The sequence below is a fragment of the Pseudonaja textilis genome, chromosome 10, assembly GCF_049901715.1.
Source record: "Pseudonaja textilis isolate UNSWEBS1 chromosome 10, rPseTex1.2, whole genome shotgun sequence".
In the NCBI taxonomy this organism is placed as follows: Eukaryota; Metazoa; Chordata; class Lepidosauria; order Squamata; family Elapidae; genus Pseudonaja; species Pseudonaja textilis.
Genome location: NC_141999.1, coordinates 22,788,546 through 22,815,283, shown reverse-complemented (window position 1 = coordinate 22,815,283; position 26,738 = coordinate 22,788,546). Strand labels below are relative to the sequence as shown.

Below are 26,738 nucleotides of genomic sequence, written 5' to 3'. Positions count from 1 at the left end.
CCGCCAAATCCCAAAGGGGAGGGCGGGGGCGGGCGGGCCCTACAGCGCGCGGGGGCGTGGCGCGGCGGCTAATCGCCAATCAGCCGTCTCTTCTCAGGGAGAAAAAAAAAAAAAAAAAGCCCCGGATGCGGAAGCGCCGCGAAGGGACCACGTGGGCGGGCGGCAGGATGGAGAGTGACCAGCGGCGCTTCGACTCCGGCGATCTGCCGTCTCTGCGCCGGATCGTGTGCGAGCAAGGGCCCATCTCCCGTCCCGACGGCTCCGTCTCTTGGATGCAGGGTGCGCAGATGCTCCCTCCCAGCTGCTCCCCCCTTCCTCCTTCCCACCTCTTGATCTCCTCGTGGTGTTCTTTCCGGGATTTTTTTTTTTTCCCCTGGGGTGAATGGGGAAATCACCTCCTAGGATATGGACTCCCAAGTCCCATTCTCGCACGTCTGTGCGGGTCAGGCAAGGATGGGAACCGAGCCAAAGGGCATCGCGAGCTTTCCTGGAATAATTCCTTTAATTCCAGAAAATATATATATATATGTAGGATTCAATTCCTCCTCTGGGGTAGGGGGCACCAGTGGTGTTCAGAGGCACGCAGGGCCTTCTTAACAGCATGATGGGCCCCCTACGACAACTACTCTCAGGAATAAAAAATGTAAACGGTCGATAAAGTTAAACGTATATTTATTTTATTAGCAGTTCCAACCAATAAATAGGCAATAAATACGTTGCTGTATTTATGTGATACAAGGTGCATTTGAAGGGTTAACATACACAGATTAGTACAGGGCACGCATAAGCACACCAGCATGCCTACCGTCACTCTCCTACCGTTCCCATTTATTTGTACTCATTTATTATGTATATACTTATACCTGTTTATACATTTTTCCCCCTTATTTATTTTTTTAAAAGCTCAACATTATAAATATGTTACCCTCAGCCAGCTTCCGTTGTGTGCATAAACCTATGGGCGTAAAAAAAAATTACAACACTGGATTTAGATTTGACCGGCATAATATCCCTTCTCTTTCCCTAATCCTGGCTGATTGTAATTTCCATAACTATCTTATGCAATCATTTTGGATGAAGCAATACCGTTCTAAGAATTAAAAAGAGAAATGCTTTGCGGAAAAAAAGGTACCTTAGTAGCCGAACATTGTGGGACAAATTTTCCCACAAGCTTCCACCCCGTGGCAGCGCCCCCAAAGGGAGGGCGGAAGGCAGGGTGTCTCCCCTGCGCATGGCCTGGTCAGCTAAAGCCACGGAAGGCTTTGCCGAAAGCGATGGGTGCTCGACCACCCCAGCAGTGGCCTAGGTGGGGGGCAGGATTGCCAGTAACAGCAAAACTTCCCCTGGAGTAGCTGTTTATACTTACATGCTTATATGTTATGTTCATACTTATACTTGTTTCTCAGACATGCTTGACAAACTGGAGGCATGTTGGGATTAGGTAGGTGTCATGGCTGATTTCTGGAATTCAAGAAAGATGGTTTTAAACCAGGGGAGTCTCCATCCTTGGCCCCTTTGAAGACTTGTGGACTTCCACTCCTAGAATCCCCTAGCCAGCATAGTCCACAAGTCTTAAAAGGGGCCAAAGTTGGAGGCTCCCCTGGCTTAAAACCATTTTTCCCCCCTCAAATGTGACCGTTTAAGGATGTGTGGACTTCAACTCCCAGAGTTTATTAGGATTGCCAAAGTTGTCTTTTGGAAAACGGTCCCCAAAGTGCTTTTGTTTTCAAGAGGCAACTTGAAGTTTCTTCTGGGTTTCCTCTGAAGATGTTTCGCTTCTCATCTGGGAGGCTTCTTCAGCTCTGAATAGTGGGGAGCGGAAAGGTTCGCGTGCAAGAAGCGGAAGTTTCTTGGATGAGGAGTGAAACGCCTTCAAAGAAAACTGTCAAACTGTCTACCGTGGACCTCACCCCATTCCTCAGAGGTCCTTAAAGGGGGTGTGCATAAGCGCACCAACATGATTACCGTCCCTTGTTTTACTGTCCCCGTTGATCTGTATTTACTTCCTTTGTTTACGTTCATACTTACACTTTTATATTGACAAACAAATAAAATTAAAAAGAAAAATCAAAAGAAACTCCAGTTGCCTCTTACCCCCCCGGTTGTTTGGGACAACCGTGACTTGAGAATCTCCATAGTCCTTTGGATAACTGTTTTGCTACATCCTTCTGCCCCAATTATTAGCAATTCGTATTTATACTGCAGGCCAATCTCCAAACCCAAAAGGGAGATTTAAGAGTAGATATTTTCCTGTAATTCTATTCATTTTCTATAATTCAACTGAAGTAGCGTGCTTAGAGCCTTCCTTTTATTTTCAGGGGATACCTCTGTGTTAGTTGGGGTGTATGGACCCACAGAAGTGAAGGTCAGCAAGGAAATCTACGATAAAGCAACTCTGGAGGTGCTGCTAAGGCCGAAAGTGGGCCTCCCAGGTGAGGGGACCCTGTGTTAGAGATCCCCCTGAGAGGTTTTTTTTGTCTGCTGATGTTGGTGGTACAATATGCATGTATTATATATTATATATTATATATAATATATTTTATATTATATATATTATGTATATATATAAGTATATGTTATAATAGTATATATGTACATAATGTATTATGTATGTAATGTACATATGTATGTATGTGTATCTCTGCCTTTATTACTTTTACAAATAACTTAAGGTGACAAACATATCCCACACGCCTTCCTCCTGTTTTCTCCACAACAACCTTGTGAGGAGGGTTGGGCTGAGAGAGAGAGAGAGTGATTGGCCCCAAATCACCCAGTGGGCTTTCATGCCCAAGGCAGGACTAGAACTCACCGTCTCCTGGTGATTGTCCCAAAATCATCCAGTTGGCTTTCATGCCCAAGGCGGGACTAGAACTCACCGTCTCCTGGTGATTGTCCCAAAATCATCCAGTTGGCTTTCATGCCCAAGGCAGGACTAGAACTCACCGTCTCCTGGTGATTGTCCCAAAATCACCCAGTGGGCTTTCATGCCCAAGGCGGGACTAGAACTCACCGTCTCCTGGTGATTGTCCCAAAATCATCCAGTTGGCTTTCATGCCCAAGGCGGGACTAGAACTCACCGTCTCCTGGTGATTGTCCCAAAATCATCCAGTTGGCTTTCATGCCCAAGGCAGGACTAGAACTCACCGTCTCCTGGTGATTGGCCCAAAATCACCCAGCTTGGCTTTCGTGTCTAAGGAGGAAGGGCTGCCAAGGCGATTATCTGAGGCATTCAAGGAAGGCACTGCGTTCTCCCGCTCCCTTTCCGCTGGCAACTAAAAAGACCAAAGGAATATTTTTTAGTTGACAATAGTTAGCCCTCAACGTAGGACCACCATTACAGATTGACACAGTTGGAAGGGACCTTTGAGATCCTCTAGTCCAACCCCCTGCCCAAGAAGACCCTACACCATGTCTGACCGAGGGCAGTCCAGTCTCTTCTTGAAAGCCTCCAGGGGTGAAGCTCCCACGACTTCCGAGGGCAACTTCTGTTCCATTGGTTGGTTGTTCTCCCTGTCAGAAAGTTTCTCCTTATTTCCAGGTTGAATCTCTCCTTGAGATTTGACCGTTGTTTCCGTTGCTAAGCGAGACAGTGGTGAAGTGAATCTTAACACACGCACACACGTCCCTTTTGCAGGGGTCTACGAAAAAAGCCGAGAACAGATGATCAAGAAGACTTGTGAGGCGGTGATTTTGGGCAACCTGCATCCGCGGTCCTCTATTACGGTTGTTCTCCAGGTGATTACAGATGCCGGATCTGTATCTTTTTTATAAAAAAATGTGTTGTGGTTCATGGGGCAGCCGGTACAGACGGCAGTGGAATCGGACAGTGGGGAAGAACGGGGACCAGTCTGGGGAGGACTCGGACGAGGGTCCTGCATCCGATGCAAGGATGGGGCCAGGAGCATCTGGGAGAGGGGTGCTACCTCCAGAGTCTGGCAGCAGCAAGGCCGAGGACCCAGGGGAGCCTGTTCCCAGTGCATGTTGTTGTTGGTTTTGTGCAATCGTTGTTAAGGGAATCATGGATTCATTAAGTGAATTGTGTGGCCATTAAGAGAATCATATGGCCATTGAGTGAATCATGTGACTTAAGGGAATCATACGGACATTAAGTGAATTGTGTGGCCGTTAAATGAATCATGCAGTCATTAAGTGAATAGTTTCCTCCCCACCCACCCCAGTATAGGGGTGGGATTCAATTTTTTAAAAAACAACCGGTTCTGTGGGCGTGGCTTGGTGGTCATGTGACCAGGTGGACATGGCTTGGTGGTCACGTTATTGGCCAGCTCAATATCACTCACATCGAGGCACGCCTCTCCTCGCCTGGCCTCTCATGACTGTGGGGATGCTGCAACAGTCGGAAGTGTGAAAACAGTCGTAAGTGACTTTTTTCCGTGCCATTGTAACTTTGAATGGTCACTCCACACAAGCAAAGTACCAGCAAAGGAGGGGAAAAAAACTCCAGAGAAGGGCCTGAGACAGGAAGTCTAGTCCTGCCAAGAATGTAATAAGGGTTAACGGAGAGGCAGTTTCTGTAAGCAACACCAGAATGTTTCCTTCCTGCCTTCCTTACAGGATTAGGCCTGTAATTTCTTCTAACAACCGGTTCTCTGAACTGCTTAGAAGGTTAACAACCGATTCTAGCGAATAGGTGCGAACTGGTAGAATCCCGCCCCTGCCCCAATGGTTTTCCTTTGTCGGAATCCAGCTGGGAAGGTCGCAAAAGATGACCATATGACCCCAGGATGCCGCAGCTGTTAATTGATAAACTTGCCGGTTGCCAAGCAACCCAAATTTTGGTTGTGTGACTGAAAATAGGGGAAGATTGTCAGGGTGAGGACCGGACATAAGCCCCTTTTATCAGCGGTCGCTAAACGGACACTCACTTGAAGACTTACCTGTGTGGAGAACATTATTATTAAAATATATGTGCCACCCGATTCCCGGTGATTCTGGCTAGCTGGGAATTGCAGATCTGGCTGGTTTATCCGTTCCTGCTTCTTTGTCTGTTGCACCCGTTGGATTGTTCTTGTTTTCCTTGAATCTAAACCCGTTAAAGCTGCTGTCCAGCTGTCTGAACGCCGCCTGTGTGGGGTTGGTGGACGCAGGACTGCCCATGAGCTCCCTCTTCTGTGGAGTGACCTGCGCCTTGGACGCCGATGGAAACATCCTCCTGGACCCCACCGCCAAGCAGGAAAAGGTGGGGAATCCGCGTTCATTCCGGCCCGGATAAACGCCGTTGGTCTTTTGGTGGCAGGGAGTACCAAAGGCCCCCACGGGCCCCGGGGTGGAGCAGGCAGGGAGACAAGGTGTGCAAATTTGGCAATTCCCTCTTTCCCTCTGCCTCTCCCTCCCTTTCCCCCTCCCTCTTTCTCTCCCCTCTTTCCATCTCCCTCTATCTCTTTCTTTCCCTCTGTCTCTCCCTCTCTCTTTTCTTTCTCCCTCACTCTCTTCTCTTTCTCTCTCCCTTTCTCCCTTTCTTTTCCTCTCTCTCCCTCCCTTTTCCCTCTCTCTCCTTTTCTCTCACTCTCATTCTCCTTCCATCTGTCTCTCCTTCCCTTTCCCTCTGTCTCTCTCTCTCTTTCCCTGTCTTTCTCCCTCTTTCCCTCTGTCTCCCTATCCCTTTCTCCCTCTCCCTCCCTCTCCTCTCTCTCTCTTCTCTCTCACTTTCTCCCTCTCTTTCCTTCTGTCTCTTCCTCCTTTTTCTTTTCTCCCTCCCTCTCCCTTCTCTCCCTCTCTCTTTCCCTCTGTCTCCTCTTCCCTTTTTCCCCTCCCTCCTCTCTCCTCTTTCCCTCTGTCTCCCTGTCCCTTTCTCCCTCTCCTTCCCTCCCTCCCTCTCCTCTCTCTCTCTCACTTTCTCCCTCTCTTTCCTTCTGTCTCTTCCTCCCTTTTTCTTCCTCCCTTCTCTCCCTCTCTCTTTCCCTCTGTCTCTCCTTCCTTTTTTTCCCCCTCCCTCCCTCTCCTCTTTCTCTCCCTCTCCCTTTCTCCTTCCCTCTCTCAGGAAAAGGCCAGGCGATTCTGGAAGCGGAACTCCACCCGTCTTAAAATGGGCCGAGGTGGAGAAACACGGCCGTAGACAATCTACGAAGTTGGACTATCTGTTTTAACTATCCCAGCTTCCTTCTTTCCATAATCCAACCAGACAACGAATGCCAAATCACGTTTTATTGACTCGCGCTATTTACATCCCATGCTCCCTAAGTTTCTCTTATAAAGGGGGTTGGGAAATCTAATTATTATTATTTTTAAAAACAGATTCCCTGCAAAACGCATCGTTCCATGCTTCAACGGGGAAATAGCAATCCTTAGCCAAATCTACTTTAATCCGCTTACTTCAGAAAGGAGAAGTTTGAACATGAAAACAAAATTGGATTTGTTGAGCGTCTAACTCTAGCTGGACTCAAAGCCCAATCTCAACCCCTAACTCTTAACACCTCTGTGGATTTCCCCATGTGGTTTACAAGGAAGTGTAATTGGGGGGGGAGCTTGAAAAGTCACCCCTCCTCCTAACCATACCAAGGGGCTACAAATCTCTTGGCGACCTCCAGTTTGCCCTCCAAATTCAAGGGGACCCAACCAGGGGTGGGCTTCAAATTTTTTAGCGAGGGGCTCTCTGCCCTAATGATTGGCTGGGTGGTCATGTGGCTGGGTGGGTGTGGCCAACTCGACGTAGCTTCTTTGCCCTAATTACCTAAAAAAAAAAAGATAATATATCAAAAAGTTGTTTATTATTCCGTGCATTTAATACTTAAATAAAAGACTGGGTGAAACCAGGTTTAATAGCAGTGACTGTAAAAGGGATCTCCGGAGTCTTCATGGAGTTTCTGGGGAGTTTTGTGATTCTTATTATTTGGGAATTAATCTCCTCGGAAGCTGATGGATAGGTTATCTGATTTTCTCAATGGCTCTCCCTCGGCAAGCACTTTATCTAGCTTGCCACACTTTTACCAGGTGTGAAGTGCTCTTGGCTGAACGCCCAGAAGTTCAGTTAAGCCGATTAAGAGCTTTCCCTTGCTGTTTGTCTTTCTGAGGTTATTGGGGGCTCTCCAAACCCCGCAGTGTCTTAGCTAGGGGCCACCCCTGGACCCAACCCTAATTATTTTACCTGCATTTTCCCCTCTTCCCAAGTTTCCTGAGAATTAGGGGTATTGTTGCAGGTCAGGGTTAGGTGGGGCCGGTTCTGATTTGTATCATAATTAAGACTTCCTTTGGCATCCGGGAACACCGTGCTCTTCCTTTTTTGCAGGATGCCCCTGCGGTGTTGACCTTCGCCATCGATAGCGTGGAGAAGAAAATCCTACTCTCCACCATGAAGGGGGCGTGTTCCGAAGAACAGGTAAGGGTGACGGCCGATGGATATGGCCTGTCCGAATCTGGACTTGAACTGCTGTTTGTCTGGGGGGTGGGTGGGTTGAACATTTTGTTTTCAAAGTCTCTTTTGTCTCCTGTGTCAGGTTTCCGGCAGTTACCCCCAATTAAATCATGAGTCTCGAGCCAAACTTCCAAAACTTCAAAAGGATTTATTGGGAGTTAACATGGCCGGCACTGCTTGGGTGCAGCCAGCTCTGAGACACATCATTCATTGTCACCCTTGACCCTGGTTTTCCCCCCACCCCCCCTGGGTGTATCGTAATTCATATTCTCCAATGGGACACATCCATAGCCCAGAGTCATCAGTCATGTTCTCCAGTTAGAATCTTGCGCGGCAGAAACTTCAGTAACCTAGTTACTATCTTTGAAAAACTATGGAATGCACTTTCGATTTCCAAGCTGCCGTCCTGTTGTTTCAAACTCATTCCCCCTCTCCCTTTCTGTTGGCAACTCTAACAGGACCATAGAAATATTTTATGACTTGGCATCCTGCAAATTTCTGGTCAGTGTGACTAGGAGTTATCTCTGCAAGGCAGTCCAGGCAAGGACACTCTGTTCTGACCAAGGCTTCCCAAGATCGTTATTAAGCACATGCTTTGTTAAAACAACTCTTGTTTTATTTCCACGCTGGGAATTATTTTCACTCCCAGCAAGTAATGAGTCCCAAACAGTCCCTCGAGATAAGCACCCACCCTTTCTCTCCTTTGAATTGCTGCCAACAACTAGAGTGACAAATGTGATGACCCAGGGTGGGATACGAAATAAACACAGTCACGAAAAACAGGCGAGGCCCCTTTTGTTCCTTCGCTTTGCTTCCAAGCTCCAAATATCCTTGTCTGGAGTCAAAAAAAAACTCCCCCATAAGCAGTTACGAAATGCGGTTTAAACTAAAAATGCCTATAAATTATAAAGAGTAAAAACAACACAAACCACACTGAAGCAATTAAGGGAACCAGGCAAGATAAGGGCTTGAAGACGTCCACAGATATCGGAACACACCCTGGGAAGGACGCCAAACTCAGAGAGGAACGACAGACTAGAGATATTTCCAGGCTTTGTTTCCAGCACTGGCCCATACGCATGTCCGTCCTTTTAACCAGTTCTCACAGCTGCAGCCCACGAAGAGGATCAAGGCCCTCTCCTCCCAAGTAGGCCACGTCTCTCCCTGATCCTCTCCTCCCTGCGTGCCCTAGGATGGAGAGGGGATGGGCCCGGGTCCTCCTCTGACTGCCCAGCCGGCCTCTGCCCTTCCCCAGCCTCCTCCACAACCTCCAGAGCCGCACTTCCACTCCCTGTCGGCTGTTCCTCCTCTCCCTCGGAGTCAATCTCCACCAAGGGCATGACAGCCAAATGAATTATAAAAAAACCAACCGAAGTACAAAGTTCACACAGAGCTTCAAGGTTTAATCCGAACAGAACGAACAACTTTGCTTCCTGCAAAGGTTTCGTCACCTTTGCCTGTCCTTTATACCTTAGGGGAGGGGCCATCATCTCCCAGCCTTACTCCCGAGTCGCCCCTTTTGTTTCAGCTGCTCTCGCCTTCTGGCAGTTCTGTGCACATGCACACAGGGAACAGGCTCCCCTCGTTCCTCTTCCTCACTGCTGCCAGACTCTAAAGGCTCCAGAGGCAGCACCCCACTCCCAGATGGTCCTGGCCCCATCTCTGCATCGGACGCAGGACCCTCGTCCGAGTCCTCTCCAGACTCCTGGACTGGTCCCCGTTCTTCCCCACTGTCCGATTCCGCTGCCGCCTGCACCGGCTGCTGGCGAACCACAACAGAAAGTTGTATTAATACTCAGGTGTATTAGTTCAGGTGCTTTTTGCAGAAACACGAAAATACAGAAGTGCAGGTAATACTCCACTTACAACAGTGTCCATTTCAAGTTGCAACAGCACTGAAAAAAAAAGTAACTTACAACCGTTTTTCACTCTTATGACCAGCGTCCCCATGGTTTATATTCCAATGCTTGACGGCTGACTCACATTTATGACCGTGGCTGTGTCCCCGGGTCACGGCATCCCCTTTCGCAACCTTCTGACAAGCCCAATATTGCTGTTGCTAAGCGAGACATTTGTCCCGCGAGATTCGCCCCATCTTATGACCTTTCTTGCCGCTATTGTTAAGTGAGTCACATGGTTAAGTGTATCCATTGAGTTGGCTTGTCAAAAGGTCACCCTAGGGGAAAATCACGTGACTTCTGGGACACTGCAACCGTCATAACTGTGAGTTGGTTGCCCAAGCGGTTGGATTTCAATCCCGTGACCATGGGGGGGGGGTCGCGTCGCAGCGGTCGTAAGGGTGAAAAAAACGGTCATAAGTCACATTTTTGACTGCCGTGGTCACATCGAACGGCGTGTGTTTGTGAGGAAACTCGACCCTTCAGTTGCTGAGGGATACGGAGCTGGGAAACTATAAAATCAAAATGAGGAAAATCTCTGGGCAGATCTAAAAAATGAAAAAAAAAAAAGTCAAATTGAACCCACAAGGCCCCAAAACGTGTTGCAATTTATTTATTTTTTAATGAGGATTTAAATGAAATCCAACCCAAAGGCTGGGTTTTTGTACACCACGGGGAATCGTGAATGGATTTCCCTCCCATAATCCTTTGCTCTTTGTGTGTTTTTTAGGAGTTCTAACCACTTAGAAGCAGCTTCCCATGAGGAAACAGGCCAAAATACGTTCAATAATATTAATAACTAGCTTCGCTATGGAACTATGTGGTCAGGCTTAGTTTTTGGGGAGGAAAATAAGGGGGGGGGATTCTGCCTCCGCCTACCAGCATCCATCGGTATTCATCTGGCTAGCGTCCTGTCAGTGTGTGAGAGAGTTGAGGGCTGTTTGGAAACTGAAACAGCATTTGCTGTGTGAGCAAAGAAGGAGACAACAAAGAGCCTGGGCGTGGCTTAGCTCAACTGTTCTGTACTAAAGCTGCTTGGTGCTGTGAAACTGAAACTCCTCTGCTTGTGTTTTGCATTTGGAAGAGATTTCTTGTCAGGTGGGGGTGTGGGGTAGAACTCCTTAGCATCAGAGCATGTTAATAAAAATAATGTAGGATATACTACCGCTCTGATAGTCATTTCGAAAAATCCTTCCTTAGTGAGCACCTAGAAGCCAAGAGGAACATACGTGCCAAGTTTCAAGTTTGTAGGCTTTACGGTTCTGGAGATATTGTGATGATGGGTGTGTGGTATTTTGCTTTTATGTATATAGTTAATAAATCAGCGCCTGGCACAAGGAGGTGTGTTGTTACCGTGAATATCAAACACGGTGACAGACGGTTGCTTGACAAAGCAATTTGTGATTTCTCTCCCTCCTCAAGCGCCGTCTCCTTCCCCTGACAACGGCACCCTAACCATGTGTTTTTCTGCCAAGCGTCTCAGGTTGCTGGCAACCTCCTTAATTGAAGGTATCCATCCGAATCGGCGGAAGTACCTGTTCCACCCCATCCGTCAGCTCACGATTGCCTCTTCGGGCACTGATGCACCAATCTTGTTATGTGTGTCAGGGATATCTGTAGGGCACACTCAAAGCATATTAAAAGTACCTAAAAGTCGGACTAAGTTTCAACCGGCACCATTTTGAGCCCATCTTGACCTCAACCTATTCTCCAAAGCACCTGAAAGCAGAACAAGAAGCAACAGGACGAAAACGAACCAAGGAGAGAAGCAATCTGGAATTAAGGAGAAATTTCCTGACAGTGAGGACAATTAACCAGTGGAACAGCTTGCCACTAGAAGTCGTGGATGCTCCAACACTGGAGGTTTTTAAGAAGAGACTGAGACACTTGTCTGAAATAGTGTCTCCTGCTTGAGCAGGGGGCCAGAATAGAAGACCTCCAGGGTCCCTTCTAGGTCTATTCTGAATTGAATTGATTTTGGGGGATTTGGTTCGGTTTGAGGTTTTGATTAACCCAAGGGTCTTCAAACTTGGCAAGTTTAAAACTTGTGGACTTCAACTCCCAGAATTCCTGAGCTAACATGACTGGAGGAGGAATTCTGGGAATTGAAGTCTTAAAGCTGTCAGGTTTGAAGACCCTTGCTCTATCTTATATGCAGCTCTATCATTCCCCTCTATTGCAGTGGTTTCCTGTATCCCATTGCCCCTCCAGGTTTCATCTCTATTGTTCCTATGATGTATTTCCTGTTCTTGTATTACTCTAACACAAGGGTTTTCAAACTTGGCAAGTTTAAGACTGGTGGACTTCAACTCCCAGAATTCCTGAGCTAACATGACTGGAGGAGGAAGAGGGGGAATTCTGGGAGTTGAAGTCCACTTAACTTAAAACTCTCAAGTTGGAAGACCCCTGCTCTACAGCTTTAAGACTTGTGGACTTCAACTCCCAGAATTCCTCCTCCAGTCATGTTAGCTCAGGGATTCTGGGAGTTGAAGTCCACAAGTCTTTAAAGCTGTCAAGTTTGAAGAGCCCTGGATTAGCCAAACGAAGCCTTCGGCACAAGTGTGAGCCACCTAAAAGTCAGGCAAAGCTTCAACCTCCACTGGTCACTGAGGGCATCTTGACCTCAACTTATTCTCCACAGCACCTGAAGGCAGGACAAGAAGCAATGGATGGAAACTAAGCAAGGAGAGAAGCATTCTGGAACTAAGGAGAAATTTCTTAACAGTGGGAACAATTAACCAGTGGAACGACTTGCCACCAGAAGTCATGGGTGCTCCAACACTGGAGGTTTTTAACAAGAGATTCGGTAGCCATTTGTCTGAAATGGTAATCTCCTGCTTGAGCAGGGGGATGGACTAGAAGACCTCAAGGGTCCATTTCCAACCTTGTTATTCCAAGTAACTGCTAAGAAGGATAAGAGAGCCAGAATTCGGTTCCCTCAAACAGCTCATAAAACAAAATTGAAGATAAAAGGAGCAAGGGGTTGGACTAGAAGACCTTGCAGATCCCTTCCAACTCTTGTTATTCTGTTCTGGGTTTTTTTTGTGGGTTTTTTTTTTGTTGTTGTTACTGTTGTGGCTACACATCGTCAAAAGGCCGTTAGCATTCCAGGTGAGGCGCGCCGAGTCATTTCTCATTACCGTCTCCACGTCTCAGCAAATGGCCCCGAACGCCGAGCCCATCCTGCTCCGAAGGGCACAATTAGGAACGTTAATGTGCTATCGAACGGCGCAGACAGCCATTAATTAGGCCAGTGTTTCTGTCAGGTGGAGATGGCTGGCGTTTTCATTTCGGGGTGAATTGTAATAAATTGGGGCTCTTGGAGTAAAAAAAAAACCAGAATTATGGGCAGCGGCCCAGGGAGAACATCAGATCGGATTTCTCTCTGTCAGGTTGGTCTGTTCCTTCTCAGGCTGAGTATCCCCCCGTATGTGTCAGGCTGTAGCGGCCATTAACAAATTAACAGAGTTGGAAGGGACCTTGTAGGTCATCTAGTCCAACCCCCCCTCCCAAGCAGGAGACCCTACACCATTTCTGACAGATGGCAATCCAGTCTCTTCTTGAAAGCCTCCAGGGATGAAGCTCCCACAACTTCTGAAGGCAACTTCTGTTCCATGGGTTGATTGCTCTCCCTGTCAGAAAATTCCTCCTTATTTCCAGGTTGAATCTCTCCTTGATCAGTTTCCATCCATTGTTCCTTGTCTGGTCTTCGGGTGCTTTGGAAAATAGCTTGACCCCCTCCTCCTCTCTGGGGCAGCCCCTCAAATATTGGGAGATGCTCTCCTGTCTCCCCTGGTCCTTCTCTTCCCTAGACTAGCCAGGCCCAGTTCCTGCAACAGTTCATCGTATGTTATAGCCTCCAGTCCCCTCATCATCCTGGTTGCTCTTCTCTGCAACCTCTTTTTTATAGTGTGGTGAACAGAACTGGATGCAGTACTCTAGGTATGGTCTTACTAAGGCTTTATAGGGCGGTATTAGCACCTCCCTTGATTTCTTGATTGGTACCTCTATTAATGCAACTTAGGATTGCATTGGCTTTTTTGGCGGCGGCTGCGCACTGCGGGCTCCTATTTAGCTGGTTTTCCACTAAGACCCCAAGATCCCTCTCCCATTTACTGCTATTGAGCCTGGTTTCACCCAGTCTATATCTTGTTCGGAGTGAAGATGCCCCATTTGAAGGAAGAAAAGAGCCAGGATTGATCTGTGGAGACTTTGATACTCCCTGAGCTTGGTTGGTCTGCAGACATTTCATGACCCAACTAGGGAACATCAACAATGCTAAAGGGGAATGGAATTTATGCGGGGTGGTGGTGGAGGACTGGAGGAAAGAGGAGGAAAAGGAGGAGGAGAAATGTGCGGTCCTTGGAGCTCTCTTGAGCTTTTGTGTTTTCTTGCAGACATTTCATTACCCAGTTAGGTAACATCATCAGTACTAGAAGGGGGAGTGGGGTTTGTGAAGAAGAGGAGGACAAAGACAACAACTGTGGGGTCTTGTTGCTCCCTGAGGTTGGTTGTTTTCTTGGAGACGTTTCATGACCCAACTAGGCAACATCATCAATGCTAGAAGGATGCAGAGTCAGCTCTTTGGAAACCCTGTAAACAAAGCACTGATGATGTTACCTAGTTGGGTGAGGAAACATCTGCAAGAAAACAACCAACCTCAGAGAACACCAAGTGCAACCCTGAGCTACAAATCTCTTTCTTCTGATGGCCATTTGTTGGGCATGTAAATGCAGGTTATTCTTACACTGGAGTATATCCATTTTTTTTTTCCAGCCTTGGCAACTTTCAGATGGGTGGACTTCAACTCCCAGAATTCCCCAGCCAGCCAAGTTCTTCTCTCTTCCCCCCTTTTCGAATTACTTCCCAAAAAAAATGCCCCAAATCTTGCTTAATGACTTAACAACCACTGCATTTGTGTAACAACCACATAAAATTGAGCTTGATCTCAAGGTGACCCGCTTAATGACTGCTGTGACTTGACGGCCGTAATTCTGGGCTCAATTCTGGTTGTAAGTCAAAAGACCCCTTGTAGTTCCTCTCCTGAAAGCGTCGGGGGTTTTTTGGTTTTCGTTTTGGTGCCTATTAGCTGGAAGATTTCCCTGCTGTCGATGAATGTCAAAACTCTGCAGCCCTTTCGTGCTTCGCTCCATTCGCCTGCTTTCATGCCGCCGAGTCTTTGAATTTTATCGTTATTTTTTAAAATTTGTTTTCGGGCTTGACGTGAGCCCTGCTCTGCTGTTTCCTTTCCCCCCACCACCTCTCGTTTAACAGAAATGCACCTTTGGGAGGAGGTCTCGGCCAGCATTGTCTCCACCTCTTTAAGCATTCATGGCAACCTCCAGCGCCTCTGGCTAAAAATTGGCACTTAGGTGACGGGGAACGGAGGGGCCATAACCAGGCGTCCATTTTAATGAGAGCAAGCTCCACGGAAGCCTTGACAAACATCGGTCTGATGTGTGGCTTCGGGCTTTACACACCTCTTGGTTTTCCCCATCGCTCCGAAATGCTTTCCTTTGTAATTCGCACGTAGCCTTGCCAAGGAACCTTGCAAGTGAATCCCACAATGGGTAGGTAACTGTGTTTCCCCAAAAATAAGGCCCTGTCCTTTTTTCTTTTTTGGCTGCCAAAAAAAGGCACCAGGTCTTATTTTCGGAGGGTGTCATTTACTGACTAACCATACATGCCTACGTCGCCCCCGGCCTCCTTTTCGCTGTCAGAGGCCTTCAGGAACTACTTCTGCAGCTGGCAAGGCTTCCCTGAAGGCCTCTGCAGCCGATACCAGAGTTCTGGATCGATCCAGAGCTTTTTTACCAGCTACAGAGAGGCCTTCAGGAAAGCCTTGCTAACTGCAGAAGACATGGCCCCGCCAGGCAGGTGTCGGGGTGTGTGAGGCTTGGCTACAACTGTCCAAAGGTAAGTAGTAAGGCAGCTCCAACTCCCTCCCATCCCAAGCCTAGTTTAATTTTTACACGTCTACTCTTGGAGTAGGCGGGATCTTAATTAGGGCTTATTTTTTTGGGGGGGGGTAGGGTTTATATTGGGCGCATGTGTAAAAATCAATCTAGGACTTACTTTCGGGGTATAGGTCAGAGATGGCTAACCTTTTCGTCGTTGCGTGCCAAAAGTGTGTGCGCACGTGCACATGTGCCGTACACCCATAATGCAGTGCATACAGGACACCCCCTGCATGCGCATACGACCCCCCTGTGTGCACTGCCTCTGCGCATGCACACGTGACCCCTGTGCGCGCCTCGGTCCCCTGGCGCATGCGCGTGCAGAAATGGTGTAGGGTCTCCCGCTTGGGCGGGGTGGTTGGACTAGATGACCTTCAAGGTCCCTTCCAACTCTGATTATCTGTAATCTGTAATTCTTGAGCTTGGGAAAATGGGAGGGGGGAATTTCCTGTAGTGTATGTGGTTAGACATAATAACATTCTTTTTCTAAGTCAAGGTCATGTTATCTCCGCACCTGGGTGAGAGGACGTCCCAAGCTGGAACAGATGGTGATTGGGGCACGCGATGCGATGATGGGTGCAGGGGGGAAGATTTGTAGTTTTTACTTATTGCAAGGAAGCCCGGAACTTTCAGATTCGGGATTGCCCAGATGTGCCAGTTTACCATCCCCTCCCCCCAAAATAGATCTTTTGAGAAGATGCCTGTCTCAGAGTTATTGGTTGGAGTGGAGGTTTTCTGGAACGCTGACAGATACTGGATGGCATGCTGGCCTCCGTCCATCCTGGTTTGAAAAGCTTGGCCGGGGAGGGGGAGAGCGCGGGGGTGGGGGTGTTGAAAGTGAGTAGGTTTCTTTGCCTAATTTTCCACGGTCGAGCTACCGCGTCCAGATATAGTTCTTTGTTACTCGGCAAATCACCACGCCGTTTAAAATGGGTTTCACTTCAATGGCTGCCTGGTGTTGCAGGGAACCACGCAAAAGCCCTTGGGCCGTGTGTGTGTGTGTGTGTGTGTGTGTGTGTGTGTGGTGGGTTTGCTGGACACGGTGGATTGCTTTTCACAGCACATTTTAATTTGGCTTCTGCAACAGCCCATTTATCCGGAGGCACAAAATATGTGCACTGCTGTTGCTCCCAAACAGTTCCACTGTGCCGGATTTAAGACAGACAAAGCTGAACCGTGTGTGTTTGTACACTGTGTGTTGTGTGTGAGCTCCGCAAACGCATGTTGGGCGGTGGTGGGTGCAGCGTGGTGCTTTTATCAAACCCTGGCTTGGAGAGAAGTCACTGCCCAAAACATGACTCTAGGGTGGGGGGGGGAAATAGGGGTAGGGGGGTCCTTGACTTAAGAGCCACCATTGGGAATGGACTATCATGCCCTTGGGAGAGTTGGACGCTGAGGGAGAGGAGGAACAGCTGACAGAGAGTGGAGGTGTGGCTCCGGAGGTTGTGGAGGAGGCTGGGGAAGGGCAGAGGCCGGCTGAGCAGTGAGAGGAGGACCCAGGCCCATCCCCTCTCCATCCTAGGGCACACAGGGAGGAACAGAGAAGGAAACAACTTGGCTTAGGAGAGAGGAAGTGGCCATGATCCCCCTCATTGGTTGCAGCTGTGGAGATGAGTATATAAGAGGGGCGATTACAACACAGCGTTGCCAGAAGCAAAGCATGTTTTAGTTATCTTGGTTGGCGTCCTTCCAACAGACTATGCCTTGTTATCTCCTTGAAGTTGGTAATTACTTATCCTGATCCGTTGTGGAAATTCCATTATTGTAGTTTGTTTTAGTTTTTTTATTTCATCTCTATCTGCTCATTAAGTTCGGACTGTATTGCTTTCCTTTGAAGACTGTTTTTGAATACATTTTATCTCCAACTGAGAATTATGGAACAGCGGGGCCGAGTTGGAGGCATTAAAGGACATTTATTTACGTTTTGGATTTTGTTATGTTTGTGTTACACTCCGGGTCATCACATGGACCGTCCGTTTGCTAAGCAATGGGGTCGCATCCGATTTCATGACCTTTTTTCTTTTAAACCGGATCGTTAACCAAATAATATGGTTGCTAAGCGGATCATATGGTCATTAAGCAAATCCAGCTTGTCTCTCCCTCCCCCCACCTTCCATTGACTGGTCTCACCAAGTCGGTTTGCTTTTTGTATGGGTTAAGTGTATGGTGTGAATTGACTCCACTGCAGTTTGGAAGCTGCAGTTGAGGTCTCCCTGTTTTCTGGGGACTCTGGTTCCACAAACTCTGCTCTCAGTGCGATGCGCGGAAGCTGGCCGTTCTCGGGTATCAAAATGCTCTCTTGTGTTCCCATCTTGGGTCTCTGTGAGCTTGTTTGTTTTCTTGCAGACTTTTCTCAACCAAACTAGGTAACATCATCAGTGTTAGAAGGGAGTGGGGTTTGTGGATAGGGAGGGAGGAAGGAAGGAAGGAAGGAAGGAAGGAAGGAAGGAAGGAAGGAAGGAAGGAAGGAAAGATTGTGAGGTTCTTGGTGTTCTCTGAATTTGGTTACTTTTTTGCAGACATTTCATGACCAAACTAGGTAACATCATCAGGACCAGAAGGGAGTGGAGTTTGCAAAGTGGAGCAGGAGGGGAAAAAAAGGAGGAGAATTGTGAGGTTTTTAATGTTCTCTGAACTTGATTGTTTTCTTGCAGATATTTCATGACCCAACTAGGTAACATCATCAGTGCTAGGAGGAAGTGGGGTTTATAAACAGAGGGTAAATCCCCACTCCCTTCTAGCACTGATGATGTTACCTAGTTTGGGTCACGAAATGTCTGAAAAGCACATCTAAAGAATTTAAACGCTGAGCTACAATCGTTCCCTTCTGTTGGCAACTCATTCCTTCCTGACAGATTTGGTCCAGTAACATCAGAAAAAGTAGCCTGTGGAAACGCACAGACTGTCTTCCCGTCTGGTTTTGCGCAGTGCCGTCTTTCTGGAAATTCACGTTACTTCGTGGATAGTTTCAAACCTGTCTTCGGAGATGTTAAAACCCACCGTCAGACGCGACGAGAAAAGAAAAGATGGGGTTGAAAGAAACAATCCTGCGCCCGGGGAAGATGTTTTCTTCCATAGATTTTTATTATTATTTCTGTTTGGCCAAGCCCCCGAGCAGGACCGATAGCGGGAGGAGAGTTCGCCATTTCCCGGCGATAGTTCCCGCATCATCACCTCACCTGTTCGGCGTGCACCCGAGAAGATTGATGGCCGGTTGAATTGACCAGGAAGGCTGAACTGATTCCTTATTTGTAGCTGCTTGTCTGCCTTCCCGCCGGCTGTGGGCTCACGCACTCCAGCCATGCCACGTGCCGCTGGTTATTGAGCTGAAAAGACTTAAGTGAGCCAGACAGATTTTGACAGCTCCACGGCGAACGGCTCAGTTGACATGGAGGAAGAGGAGGATGGGTGGTGGTGGTGGCACGGAGAACCAGGTTGCTAGTTCCCTCCGTACACGGGGTGGTGGTGGGGAGAATGGATGGCTTCCTTTGCATATAAATTGACTAATTAAAATGCAGCCTTGCGAGTAGGCCAGATAAGAAAAACTGGAAAAGATGAGCTAATTGTCCTTTATGGTCAGTCTGCATTAATGGAAGGTTGCAAAGTGCGAAAGTACCGGTCTCCCACTGTCCCTTCTGATCACCTGACTGTGATGACCCAGGGTGGGATACAAAACAAACAACAGTCACAGAAAACAGGCGAAGCCCCTTTCATTCCTCCACTTTGCTTCCAAGCTCCGAATATTCTTGACGGAAGACAAAAAAAACTCCCACACAAACAGTTACAAGAAGAAGTAAAAAAGCAACACAAACCAGGCAAGATAAGGGCTGGAGGACGTCCACAGATAACACACACTGGGAAGGACGACAAACTCAGAGAGGAATGACAGACTAGAGATATTTCCATGCTTTGTTTCCAGCACTTGCCAGTACGCATGCCCGTCCTCTTATCCAGTTGTCACAGCTGCAGCCCATGAAGAGGTTCAAGGCCCTCTCCTCCTGAGTAGACCACATCTCTCCCTTATTCTCGCTTCCCTGCGTGCCCTAGGATGGAGAGGGGATGGGCCTGGGTCCTCCTCTGACTGCCCAGCCGGCCTCTGCCCTTCCCCAGCCTCCTCCACAACCTCCGGAGCCACACTTCCATTCCTTGTCGGCTGTTCCTCCTCTCCCTCAGAGTCAGTCTCCACCAGGGGCATGACATGACCAGCTCGATACCTGTGCTTCGCTACGAAACTATGTGGTCGGGCTTCGTTTTCGAGGATGGGGGTGGGGAAATTCTGCCTCTGCCTACCAGCATCCACCGGTATTCATCTGATTGGCATCCTGTCAGTGTGTGAGAGAGATGAGGGCTGTTTCGAAACTGAAAGAGTATTTGCTGTGTGAGCAAGAAGGAGACAGCCAGGAGCCTGGGTGTGGCTTAACTCAACTGTTCTGTACTAAAAGCTGCTTGGTGCTGTGAAACTGAAACTCTTCTCCTCCGCTTGTGTTTTGCATTTGGAAGAGATTTCTTTCCAGGTGGGGAGGGGGAGTAGAACTCCTTAGCATCAGAGGGGGCTTTGGGCAGGAAACAATTCATTCGTTTCAGCAGTGTGAAGATCTGTCTGTGCATCTCAGAGACTCCTATGCCGAGTCCTTCCTTGTCAGCACTGAGTTTGGAAATATTTACTCGGCAGCCCTCCCGGCTAGATAAGGTCCATGCTCCTCATTACACCTTTGAAAGACTGTTTGCCAGGCCTTTGGCTGAAGGTGAATGCAAGAAATTCACCTTTGTTGAATAAAAGGGGTTTTGCCGGGACAAAGAGTCTGCTTAGTGCTTTTGGGCGAAGCCTAGGTCAGAACAGATTGTCAATAAATGAAAGGTTGTAGGGCAAGGACTACCCCTTTAAATGAAGACTGTGCCATGGGCGTAATTTAAACCTGGGGTGGGGGGTCCTATCAGGGAGGGGCAGAGAGCAAGGCCTATGCTGCCCCCCCCCCCACCTTCCCAAAATCTTTTTGGGACTTTTCCTTCCTTCTTTCCAGCTTTTAACCATCTCCTCCTTCTCTTGATCCCTGCAGCTTCAGCAATGCATTGCCACCGCGCAGCGAGCGGCCGAAACCATCTTCCGCTTCTACCGAGACGCCGCATGCAGGAAGTACTCAAAATGGTGACTTTTCTTCCCCCCCCCCCATCACCAGCACAATGGGACATTCCTAAGGAAGAGCGGCTGATGCAGCCAACACCCTTCTAGCAGCGGACTCTACTTTCCAGGTGTATGCTGGCTGATGTTAAGCCAGGTTGGGGAAGCAGCTGGCAGGCGGGGCACCAACAAGCTAGGAATGCTGGCTACCTCAACACCTGACGGCCTTCAGCCTCCAGGATTTCCAAGCTGCGTGTTAAACATCCACTTCCTGCTTCCAGAAAACCGTTTCCGGATCCAGTTTGATTCTTGCTCGGTTTTATCTACGTTTTTTTTTTCCCATCCAACTGATTCATCCCATCCTGTTCTCTTCTTCGCGGAGTTATTTCTTTTTTTCTCCTTGTCTCCTGCCTGAAATTATCATGCTGGGTTTTGACAAAGCCAGCCAGGGGTCTTCTTGCCATGACCAGGAAGAAGCAAAGGAAGAATTTATCCTGGTTTGTTTAAAGGAAGAATTTATCCTGGTTTGCTTAAAGCAGAGGTCTCCAAACTTGGCAACTTTAAGACAACAAGTCTTAAGACTTGTTGTCTTAAAGTTGCCAAGTTTGGGGACTCCTGGCTTAAAGGAACAAGTTAGCCTGATCTGCTTAAAGGAAGAATTTATCCCAGTTTGCTTAAAGGAAGAATTCATCCCAGTTTGCTTAAAGGAACAATTTATCCTGGTTTGCTTAATGCTCGCCATTTTTTTTTAATCTCTTGCAAATCAGTTATTAGTCTGGCTCTTATGTCACCTGAAGCTACCAATTTTGATCACCCAGCTTGATGGCGGGGGGGGGGGGTTGGACTATAAGACCTCCAAAGTCCCTTCCGTTATTCTATTCTATTTTGCTTGGTTGGAGAAGCAGCATGCTGGGTGGGCCAAGGTTCACCAGCCTTGAAAAGAGTCGCTCTGTGCAAAAAGTCATTTTACTCGAGACGTAAATCTCCAAACCATTTTTTTAAAAAAAATAAATTTTGGAAGAAACAGATAACGGGACTTCAGGAACGAACTGTTCAATTCTTGTTTTTCCACCCCCATTTTTTCTTTTTTATTAAAAAAAAAAACTTCCTAATCTGTAGAGGGAGCTGTAACACCGGCAGAAGAATTTCATGGCTGCGACACCCTTAATGAAGAAAAAAAAAAAAAACTGCCGTTGATTGAGGGCTCTGGACTCTGGCTGCCTCTGTTCAGAAATTAACGTCACGAATAAAATAGCAAAGAGGAAATTCCCAGCTCAGCCCTATTTTGGGGGGGGCGGGGGGAGCGAAAACTTGTTCTCGGTTCTCTTGCAAAGGTTTTTGTGGGCCACTTGCAGGTGGAGGGTGGGTGAGATCGAGCGCTGGTTGTGATGCACATTTTATACACGTCAGGGCCACCATCTTGACTCCCACACACACAAAAATATAAATAAATCTCTTCTGACCCCTGTTTTTGCTATTCTGTCAACTCCACATCCCGATGTCACTGACTGCAAACTGTTGCCCTAAGCCAGAGGCCCACAAACTTGGCAACTTTAAGACTTGTGGAGTTGAAGTCCACAACTCTTAAACTCGCCCTGTTTGGAGACCTCTGCCCTAACCCATTTTTTTTTTCAACCTTGGCAACATGAAATTGGACGGACTTCAACTCCCAGGATTCCCCCAACCAGCATTTGAAGGAATTCTGGGAGTATTCTATATTCTATGCCCTTCTTAAAAGTTGCTCAAGTTGAAAAATACTGCAGTGAATTGCTGAAAAGCTGGACTTTTGAGAAATAATTGGGGAAGCAGCTCTATGTTCAGTTTGATGCTAAATCATGGAAGTTGGGGGATTCTGGGAGCCGAAAGATGTTTGAGACTCTAGAAAGAGTGCAGAGAAGATCAACCAAGATGATTTGGGGACTGGAGGCTAAAACATATAAAGAACGGTTGCTGGAACTGGGCACGGCTAGTTTGATGAAAAGAAGGACCAGGGGAGACAGGATAGCAGCCTTCCAATACCTGGGGGGGCTACTGCGAAGAAGAGGAGGGGGTCAACCTATATTCCAAAGCACCTGAAGGCAGGACAAGAAGCAATGGATGGAATCTAAAATCAAGGAGAGAAGCAACCAAGATATAAGAAGAAATTTCCTGACGGAACAATTAATCAGTGGAATTAAGTTCCAGAAGTTTTGAATTCTCCAACACTGGAAGTCTTTAAAAAGAGACTGAACAACAATTTGTCTGAAATAGTTTCCTGCCTAAGCAGGGGGTTGGACTAGAAGACCTCCAAGGTCCCTTACAACTCTCTTATTCTATTCTATTCCTATTCTATTTTCTATTCTATATTCTATTCTATGTTCTATATTTTCTATTTACTCGATATTTTATATTCTATATTCTATTTTATAGTCTATATTTTATATTCTACTCTATATCTTATATTCTATATTATTTTCTATTTTCTATTCTACACTGTTCTATATATTCTACTCCATTCTATTTGCTATTTGCTATTTTATATTCTATTTTATATTCTACTCTATATTTTCTATTCTATATTTTCTGTTCTATTTTCTATTCTATATTGTATTATTTTCTGTTTTCTATTCTACTCCATTCTATATGCTATGCTATGCTATTCAGGTGGCTGAGGTTGGAAAACGTTGCCTTAAGCTGTGAGTGGAACATAATTGTGGGGTGTTATGCATGAGTTCAGACACTGATTGTGTTTATCCTTCGGGGTTTATTTAAGGATCTATCAGCAACCGGTTCCCACGAGAGCTTTCTTCAGTTTTACCTTGTTTTTCCTCTGCCTGACCACATTATGCAAACCCAGCTTGTTTGGTTGCTGCAGAGTTCTGTGCAATGCCCAAACCTTAAAATTAGGATAATTCAGTACAAGGGAATCCTCGACTTATGATGGCAATCGAGCCCCCAATTTTCTGTCCCTTAAACAAGACACTTCTCAAGTGAGCTTTTTGCCCCCGTTTTACGACTTTTTCTCGCCACGGTTGTGAAGCAAATCCGGTTTCCCTCTTGGCTTTGCTTGCCAGCCAGTCATAAAAAGCAGATTTGCAGGGACCTCTGGGATGCTGCAACCGTCATAAATATGAGTCAGTTGCCCCTTTGGATCCCCTGACGCGGTCGTAAGTGTGAAAAACGGCCACAAGTCCCTTTTGTGTTCCAGTGTTGTGGTAACTTAAGCGGACGGCCGCTTAAATGAACTGTTTGTAAGTCGAGGACTTACCCGGAGGTCCAAATGAAAAGCGATAAACCCTCGTTGGTCGCCGAGTTTGGAATCGGCTCGATCCACCGTGGCAATTCACCGAGAAAGGAGATTTCGGTTCCAAGCTTCTCTCCTCCCTCCTCCGCCAAGACCCACAACCTCCCGTTGTCACCTGAATGACAAACCTCGAGTTGTGATGGAGTGTCTGGAATCTCTGTACCGTATCTGGCTCATTATTTATTCTCTGGAACTTTCTGGCTTGCTTTTTTTTTTTAATTTGGCATTTTGGGCAAGCATGGGGCAGGTGCCAACCAGCAATCCTGCTTGGCAAGCGTGGCTTGGCACACGGCAAGGGCTCGGGGGTGGGTGGGAGGAGGGGGAGGGGGCAGTCCAGGAAAGCAATTTCCCAAAAGGACTGCCTCCCCCCCACACCATCCCCGGCGCCCCCTCTACCCCCCCAAGGATTAAATCTGGTATTTTAACCGTCCCATCGTTGCTACGGTTTGGGGAAAAGCTGACATGCCTCCTTCCTGAATTCCAGGACTGCGGATTTTAGAAAAAGAGGTTGAGCCACAGTTTCTCCCCTTCGGGGAAGGAGCATGTTTGATTAATAACAAGCTGAATTGCAGCATCTTAGCTTTTAATTCAGAGGTCTCCAAGCTTGGCAACTTTTAAGACTGGTGGACTTCGGCTTCCGGAATGCCTCAGCCAGCATAGCTTAAAAGATGCTGGCTGGGGAATTCTGGGAGTTGAAATCCATGCATCTTTGGCTGGGGAATTCTGGGAGCTGGTCCAGCCATTTTAAAACATGCTGACTGGGGAATTCTGGGAGTTGAAGTCCATGCGTCTTTGGCTGGGGAATTCTGGGAGCTGGTCCAGCCATTTTAAAAGATGCTGACTGGGGAATTCTGGGAGTTGAAGTCCATGCATCTTAACACATGCTGGCTGGGGAATTCTGGGAATTAATACAGCTGTCTTAAAACATGCTGGCTGAGGAATTAGAATAGAATAATGTAGAATAGAATGGAACGGAATAGAACAGAATAATATAGAATAGAATAGAACAGTATAATGTAGAGTAGAATAGAATAGAATAATATAGTAGGAAATAGAATAGACTAATGTAGAATAGAATAGAATAGAATAGAATAGAATAGAATAGAATAGAATAGAAGATCGAATAGGAAAGAATAGAATAGAAAATAGCATAGAATCGGAGTAGAATAGAATAGAAAATAGAATAGAATAGAATAACAAGAGCTGGAAGGGACCTTGTAGGTCATCTAGTCCAACCCCCTGCTCAAGCAGGAGACCCTGCACCATTTCTGACAGATGACAGTCCAGTCTCTTCTTGAAAGCTAAATTCGGTAGGTTTTCCTGCTAGAGCAGGGGGTTGGACTAGAGGACCTTCAAGGTCCCTTCCAACTCTTGTTATTCTATTCGGCGGCCGTGCGACGCGCTTGCATTGAAGCACTGAGTGTCGCTTGCAAGCGTGTCGGATAGCAGCTTCTGCTTAAGCGTATCATTTCTCATTTGCCTTAGTACTGACAGCTCCTCACCCCCAGGGCAGACTTGCAAGAGCGCCCTGGCAAGCTTGTTTATCTCTCTTTCCCCATCATCCCACCCCCCATCCCACCCCCCCACCTCTGTTTGCTTCCCAGAGTCCTGAACGTCTCATCACCTTCATAGCTGGCCAGGGAAGAGAGCCGTCCTTTGCTTTAATTAATGAGTCTCATGGCACGGATGAAATTAGACCTGTTTTTCTCTGCTGAAGCCAGCTTGCCCTCGTTGCAAAGTTTCTTTCACAAGGACAAGAGTTGTGTCTCTCAACCTTGGAACTTTTTTGAGAGGGGGTGGACTTCAACTCCCAGAATTCCCCAGCCAGCATGCATGGACTTCAACTCCCAGAAATCCCCAGCCAGCATGTTTTAAGATCGGTGGACTGCAACTGCAACTCCCAGAATTCCCTGGCCAGCATGTGTTAAGATGCATGGACTTCAACTCCCAGAATTCCCCAGCCAGCATGCATGGACTTCAACTCCCAGAATTCTCCAACTAGCATGTTTTAAGATCGATGGACTGCAACTGCAACTCCCAGAATTCCCTGGCCAGCATGTGTTAAGTTGCATGGACTTCAGCTCCCAGAATTCCCCAGCCAGCATGCATGGACTTCAACTCCCAGAATTCCCCAACTAGCATGTTTTAAGATCGGTGGACTGCAACTGCAACTCCCAGAATTCCCTGGCCAGCATATTTTACGATGGCTGGACCAATTCCCAGAATTCCCCAACCAGATGTTTTAATATCGGTGGACTATAACCGCAACTCCCAGAATTCTGGGAGTTGAAGTCCGCCAGTCTTAAAGTGGCCACAGTTCGAGACCTCCGCTTTAAGACGCTCAGACTTCAACCCCTGGAATTAAAGGCAGCTTACCCCTCCGAAGAACACCCCCCCCAAAAAAGGTGACCTCTTTCTGTCTGTTATACCCTTGTCTTTTCATCTGAGCCGTGATGGAAACAATCACTCGTCCTAGAGAAAACTGCTCGGGGACCCTGCATAAATATGTCATAAAGCATTCTTAATAATTCATGGCCGCTTTGGAGAAAAGCGAAAGAACAAAGAAGGAACAGAGGGAGGGAAGGAGGGAGAGAAAAAGGGGGAGAGATTTTGGCTCTGCCCTAGATAGCTTCACCACGTCCAGCTGGTCCAGTGTGATTGAGCTTCCCCCTGACCTACTTACAGGGGGTCCTCGATTTACAACCAGAATCGAGCCCAAAATTACTGTTGCTAAGCGAGACTGTTGCATTTGCCAAGTGAGTTTTCCTCGCGTTTTACGGCCTCTCTGGCCAAAGTTGGGAAGCGAATCTCGGCGGTTGTTCAGCAAGTGACACGGTCGTTAAGCCAATCTGGCTTTCCCCTTGACTTGGCTGGTCAAGGGATCGCGTGACGCAGGGACGTTGCGACTGTCCGAAATACGAGACCTTTACCAAACGACTGAATTTGGGTCACATGAAATGGCCGTAACTGTGAAAAACGGTCATCAGACACGACTGTTTCGCAGCATCCCAGGGGCCCCTTTGGCGAACTTCCGACAAGCAGAGTCAAGGGGGGGGCAGATTCACTTAACAACCGGCTTACTAACATCAACAATTGCAGTAATTCGCTT

General features: G+C 47.4%; 2 protein-coding genes across 2 annotated transcripts in view; both read left to right on the top strand.

Annotated features, from left to right (window-relative positions):
* Nucleotides 1-26,738, top strand: part of B3GNT8 (UDP-GlcNAc:betaGal beta-1,3-N-acetylglucosaminyltransferase 8) — a 122,642-nt gene that overhangs the window by 48,693 nt on the left and 47,211 nt on the right. The window lies entirely within an intron of this gene.
* On the top strand, nucleotides 150-21,612 carry EXOSC5 (exosome component 5). Its single transcript, XM_026715441.2, has 6 exons — nucleotides 150-279; nucleotides 2,319-2,432; nucleotides 3,638-3,759; nucleotides 5,060-5,200; nucleotides 7,247-7,336; nucleotides 20,285-21,612. The coding sequence occupies exons 1-6, from the start codon at nucleotides 168-170 to the stop codon at nucleotides 20,375-20,377; spliced, it is 672 nt and encodes a 223-aa protein (XP_026571226.1). The 5' UTR covers nucleotides 150-167; the 3' UTR covers nucleotides 20,378-21,612.